The sequence below is a fragment of the Oryza sativa genome, chromosome 4 (assembly GCF_034140825.1).
Source record: "Oryza sativa Japonica Group chromosome 4, ASM3414082v1".
NCBI classification, from domain to species: Eukaryota; Viridiplantae; Streptophyta; class Magnoliopsida; order Poales; family Poaceae; genus Oryza; species Oryza sativa.
Window position 1 is genome coordinate 5,877,118 of NC_089038.1, and position 6,000 is coordinate 5,883,117.

General features: G+C 43.4%; 1 protein-coding gene across 1 annotated transcript; it reads right to left on the bottom strand.

The window, feature by feature from the left end:
- Nucleotides 1-1,009: 1,009 nt before the first annotated feature.
- LOC4335111 (CDT1-like protein a, chloroplastic) lies at nt 1,010-3,902 on the bottom strand. Its single transcript, XM_015778965.3, has 7 exons — nt 3,413-3,902; nt 3,049-3,168; nt 2,724-2,958; nt 1,941-2,582; nt 1,661-1,862; nt 1,485-1,575; nt 1,010-1,371 (listed from the first exon to the last, which is right to left on the bottom strand). Exons 1-7 carry the CDS (start codon nt 3,829-3,831, stop codon nt 1,314-1,316), a joined length of 1,767 nt encoding a protein of 588 aa, XP_015634451.1. The 5' UTR covers nt 3,832-3,902; the 3' UTR covers nt 1,010-1,313.
- Between the last annotated feature and the right edge of the window lie 2,098 nt (nt 3,903-6,000).

The following is a 6,000-nucleotide window of genomic DNA, read 5'->3' on the forward strand; positions in this document are numbered from 1 at the left end:
CTAATTAATTGAGGCTGTGTTCTGCTTCACTTTTTTTTTAAGTAATGGTGAGCTTCTACTTCACGCACGCATATCAGCATATGTTCAAGGCTTGCTTGATGGGGAGATGAATAGTTGATGATGGAAGCGGGCAAGCGACCAAGCAGGTGCTTGGGGTTGGCATGTTGAGCAGCGGGAGCGGCGGTAAGGCGCCAGGCAAGGAGCGGCTAGCTAGCAGCATGCTCAGGTCGCGTCGACATGCTCTGGCCTCTTGGCTCTGGTCTATTGGTGCTGGGCTGAGGTAGATGACGATGTGCAGGGTTGCCTTAACGTTTGGCCGTTAGATTCATTTTGTACGTGGTGGATCACACGACTGCTAAAGTTGCAGTCAATATGCACCTGATCTGAATCCCGCAATGAATAATGTTTGGTACTGAACCTTTGCTTGCCAGGCGTTGCATGGTTTGTTGAATTGGTCCGATGAATTGAGATTTTTTTTTTTGAGAATAATTGAGAATTTTTCGGAACAAGGTAATTTGTTACTTCAAGCTTTGAACAGTAGGATTCCAAATAACTGTTATACAGATCCAATTGAGAATAGAATCTTTTTTCTTTTTTCTTTTTAAAAACAGAAAAAAGAAAAAAGATCCATTCAGATGCCAATAAGCACCTAGTTGTTTAATCTTCCACTTCAGTCAAATAATCAGCTGATTTCCTTTATACTACCTCCATCCTAAAATGTTTGACGCCGTTGACTTTTTTAAAAATATTTAACCGTTCGTCTTATTCAAAAAATTTAAGTTATTGTTAATTCTTTTTCTATCATTTGATTTATTGTTAAATATACTTTTATGTATACATATAGTTTTACACATATCACAAAAGTTTTTGAATAAGACGAACAGTCAAACATGTTTAAAAGAGTTAACGGTGTCAAACAACCTCTGCAAGGTTGCACATAGAAAAATATCCAGCTGATATATAGATCTTGTTCTGATGTAATTCAGGAATGCATAGTGAAACATCTGAGAGAGCAAGACATAGTTTCAATAGACACATCCTTTCTTCTGGATTGATGCCATTCAAGGCTTTACAAATAGAGTTTACACACGATGGAACAAAAAAACAACAGCAATCAGTTAGCAAGGCTGGGTTATCTATACAAGTCATTCATTTGAGCTTGAACGGGATGTGAAGACTGCAATATGTTGATTAAACTAAATTAATTCCGATTTGTTTAATCTTGATTTCTTCAAGCCTCTGTGGTTGTAAAGTTGCTATCGATAGGCATCCCTGCAGTACTAACCAAAATGTATCCATACTGCAGTTCCTCCCTATTCAGCAGCATACAGCCTCTGTCGAATCTCTGCTTGGCTCATTGCTGTATCCACACTGAAAATGAATACCACCAGGAATTAGATTATGTATTTGCAAAAGAGAGCAGTGATTCACTTTCCCTACAATAGTACACTAATGACATTCATGTATCAGAAAAACTTGCTTACCAACAGAGAACATCACCAGTTCGTGCGGTTTTCTCAGAGATCCAGTCTGGAATTATCTCTTCCAACAATTTTAACTGATCTTCAACTTCACCTATATATGTAAAAGATTCAGCATCTGGAATCACATTGCACAGAGCAGTTGAAGCAACAAAAACGAAACCACAGCTAGCACATACCTCTGTCCACAATTTTTGGATTGCTTGCAATTATCTTGTGGATGAGCTCCTGCTTTGTCATCACAGTGCGCTGCCTTGATTGATAGATAAGGAAGATAATGTCAAAGATGCTTGGCAGTGATGCTATTAGTTTCTCCCTTTTAATGTGATCTGCAAATCCGGTTTGCTTCTCCACCAAAGCTCTGTTTTCCTTGTCCTTCACCTGCAACGGACACATATTTTAACATTTGATCGATGGAGCAAACTAAGAAAATCATTGTCACCAACCACAAGAACTTACCGATTGCAGGAGAGACTTTGGGAGAAAACTGAGCAACTCATCATCACCATCAAGGGTCGACGCACTTGTGCTTTGCTTTTTCTCATCCATGCTGCTAGCATCTTTCGTCGGTGTCATGAAGAGCTTCGTCCTAGCAGATCGCTTCGCCATCTTGAGAGGTGGAGTATCATAGCCTGTACCAGACACAGGCCTTTTGGGGGTTTGAAGGACTGGTGTCTCTGCCATTAACCTCACGGGCGTAGAGGCAAACTTTGCAGGAGTTCCTTCTGAAACACCAGACTGGAATGCAACACCCTCGACACTTTTCTCTTGGCCTTCGGATTCACGGACTAAGCTCACACTACCAGAAACAGGAGAACCGAGCAGCGACTTCCTGCTCAATGGCGAGGTAATAGAGGGCTCAACCTTTGAAAGCGGACTGGTTGTGCTTGTAGTTGCAGCAGCAGCAGCCGCAGATCGCTGTGAAAACATTCTCTTGAAGGAATTAGGCATGTGAGACATTGCAACAGGCTGCCGATCAGTTGCAGATGACAACGGTAGCGCAGAAACAGTTTTGGGAATATCTTCTTGAATGGCCTGGGGTGCACTTGATCTTGTTGGACCAAATGGATGTGGCAGTTCATGCTCTGGAATGTCATGTCCCTGAAAATCAAGCAACACAGGCACCAGGATTTAGGATAATATCAACTGCAAATACATAATAGTATCAAATTGCACATTCAATTTTCATAGAACAAACTAGCAATAGCCATATATCAAGGGGGATTTCTTCCAGGATCATACCTCAGGATGGTCTCTGAAGTAATCCACAAGCCTCTGCCTGAAGATCCTTCTCAAGGCCGAGTATCCGGTTTCCCCCTTTTGCTTGGCAACACCCTCAACCGCATCAACCAGGAGGTTCACCTGAAGATCAGGCTTCATGCAGCAAGTCGTCTCGTCACGCAAAAGGATCTTATTGATAACAATAACCTCAGGCATTATGTACTTAAGCTGAGCAAGATGGCTGTAGGTAAACCTCCTGCACACACAATTATCAGTATTAGGAACTGAATTACTACAATCCAACACACCAGCCATTGTCTGAATATCTGTCAGAGAGAGGTTATACCGTTCAGACAAATGCTGGATGCTAGCACAAATGTTGGGGAAGGATGCCTTGGATCCCTTCATACGGAGCAACCGGGTGGAACTCTCGAAGCAATTGAAGAACTCGCACAGCATCTCGTAGCTGACCAAGCAAACCATCCACAAAAACCAATTGAAAGTCAGCACCAGTACAAAAATTAGCATCTCAAACATATATATAAAAAAGAGATTAGCATCTCAATATATCAAATTTAATGGTGGGTATGAAGACTATATTCACTGAAGGAGCGAGATTTGCAATCAGGCATCAGAAAAATTGTCTGAAACTAAAAAAAATGTAAGAATTCAATTGAACCAGATCCAAATGGTGGAGCCTGGATCTTTACCTCTCCGGCAGCTTGGCCGTGCGCTTGACGGGGCTCCGGACGGGCGCGGGACCAACACCAAGCTGCCGCTCCACGGCCTCGAGCTCGTCCTCCGCCGCCGCCGCCGCCGCCGCCGGCGACGCCGCCCCCCTCTCCGACCGCCGCCGCAGCTCGAGCGCCGCCCGCCGGACCCCCTTGACAGAGAACGCCACGCCGCCGCTGCTCCGCGCCCTCCGCTCCGCCGCCGACGGCTGCTTCGGCTTCTCCGGCGTCCAGATCTGCTCGGCCGCCGCCGCCGCCGCCGCAACCTTCGGCGTCGGCTTCTCCGGCGTCAAGAACTGGTCGGCCAACGCAGCCGCCGCCGCCGCCTTCCCCATCTTCTGCGGGGTGGCGACACCGGCCGCCGTCTTGGCCCTCTTGGATGGCGTCGCGGATTCCATTTCGGAGGTGGATTGGATTTGGTGGAGGTGGAGGAGGCGGCGGTTGCTAGGGTTTCGTGGGGTATTTAAGTGAGAACAGGCCGATTCGAGGAACGCCTTTATATTGAGGGGGTATACCATATAGGGGTCAGATATGGCGCGAAATGTTTTGGCGGGAACAGGGGGATGGCGCGAAGGGATCTGGGTGGTGCCACGTGGGTGGGCGCGGGGGCGTTCGCGCCAAGGTGCCAAGGTGGAGCCGCGTTCGCGCCAAATACCTGTAGCACCCTCGAGCATTCCTTTTTATGCCGGCCCAGAAACGCTCTTTCTTTTTAAGCCACTAGCTCTCTCTTTCCTTTTACAAGATATTTTCATAAAATTATTTTCTATAGATAATGGATTAATAATCTCTACATCTACATCCATAAGGACGTACCAACATTTTTTTCTACATATGCGTGTATTTCTGTTTTTCCAATTATATGCTTTTACATACGTGCGTATTTATTTTTTCCATTATACTCCTTCTGTAAAAAAAAAAATCCAATTCTAAACATATGATAGAGGGAGTACATGGTGTAAAAGAGATTCCTTTGTAAATATTTAGAAAACAAAATAAAAGTAGATCATAACCTGGTGTGTTTTCGCATTGATATGCACCGAAGGTATATAGATGGTCAAATTGACCGCCCGGCATGGCTCGGCCCAAGAACAACTGGTCCGACTAGCTCATCGTGTCATGTTGTGCCCGCTCACGGCTACATCTATGACCCAGACATAGCCCAATAAGGTTCGGGGCGTGCTATGCCGGCCCGAAGACACGATTAACTCACAGTACTCGTCCTTAACTAAATTTATTTTGCCTTCCTCATTTTTTTGTCATGCTTTATATGGCTGGAACAAGTCTATTTTACCTCTATCATCTTTGTGAACCGTGCCTTATATAGCTAGAAATAAGGCTATTTTGCCTTCCTTAACTCTTTGAGTCTGCTGATCGTTGGGTCGTGCTGTGCGGGGATGGCACGTAGCGCTGAGGAAGAGCCCAGACACAGCCCAATGGTTGGGTCGGGCCATGCTTTGTGTAGGCCAGGGCAAATATTCGTGCCGTGAACCGGGCCATTGGACTACTGGCCTTTTTGCCAAATAAAACTGAAGGTAAAAGGAATTCAAAATTGTAGTCAACAATCCATTCTCAAGCAAGGTTGTCAGGATCAGGATACTAGGGTTGTATCATAGTATCGGGATACTATGAGATTTTCTTTTTTTAAGTTTAATTAATATTTATATTAATTATATATAATCATTCTATATAAAAAAATGTAGTAATGATATATGTCATGCAAATAGTGACTTTTATTAAGAGAAACCACGTTGATTTTGATATATTTAACTGATTTTTATATAAATTTGAGCATATTTGTTTACATTATTTTCAAACCATATTATTTTAAATAATATTTTGTAGTATCGTAGGGATCGTAGAATCGGGATACCATCTAAGATTTCGTAGGATCGTGTAGTAATGAATAGTAGGATCGAGATTCTATGAAAATTAGGATACTAGGTGGGATCGGTATCGTTTCGGTTTGGTAGGATCGTAGTATCATAAGATACTAGGATACGAATCGGGATACTGACAACCTTGTTCTCAAGTCCCAAAATTGTTACTAGCACATTGTGTTCTTTTTGTGTGGGATATAGGGCATGTTTGGCATAGTTCTCTAGAGCTCGAGCTCAGCCAAACACTTTCAGCTCCACCGAAAATAGGAGCGAAGTTGGGTGGAGCGCTATCACAAAATAAACTAGAGAGGTAGAGCTGGGTTTAGATTGCTTCACAACTTCAATCTAAACCTAACTCCTAAAGCTAAATTTAGAAGTTGGAGCTCTACCAAACATACGCCATAGTCAACTAATAAAGCAGTAAAAACGAACAGAGCATATGTAGAACTTGTTGAGTTGTCTAGGCTACTGAACTTTTTATCGGCCCATTAAGTATTAGAAGTGGGCCTGAATCACGAAGCTCATATCACGTTTGGCCCATCTATGATGGAGGTTGTTGCATATACGGCCACAAACTTAAGCAAGATTGCCAAAATTTTCAAATGGATGGCAAACATGTACACAGTCCCCCTAGTTTTGTTTTAATTTTTCCACCAGAAAGTTTCTTAATTTCTAGTTGAAAATTTCTAT

Bases quoted from the DNA above. Each gene is read 5' to 3' on its own strand.
- LOC4335111 (XM_015778965.3), bottom strand. From the start codon at position 3,831: ATGGAATCCGCGACGCCATCCAAGAGGGCCAAGACGGCGGCCGGTGTC. The intron at 2,583-2,723 runs GTATGATCCTGG...CTTGATTTTCAG, and splicing joins ACTTCAGAGACCATCCTGAG to GGACATGACATTCCAGAGCA. The intron at 1,372-1,484 runs GTAAGCAAGTTT...ATTCATTTTCAG, and splicing joins ACTGGTGATGTTCTCTGTTG to TGTGGATACAGCAATGAGCC.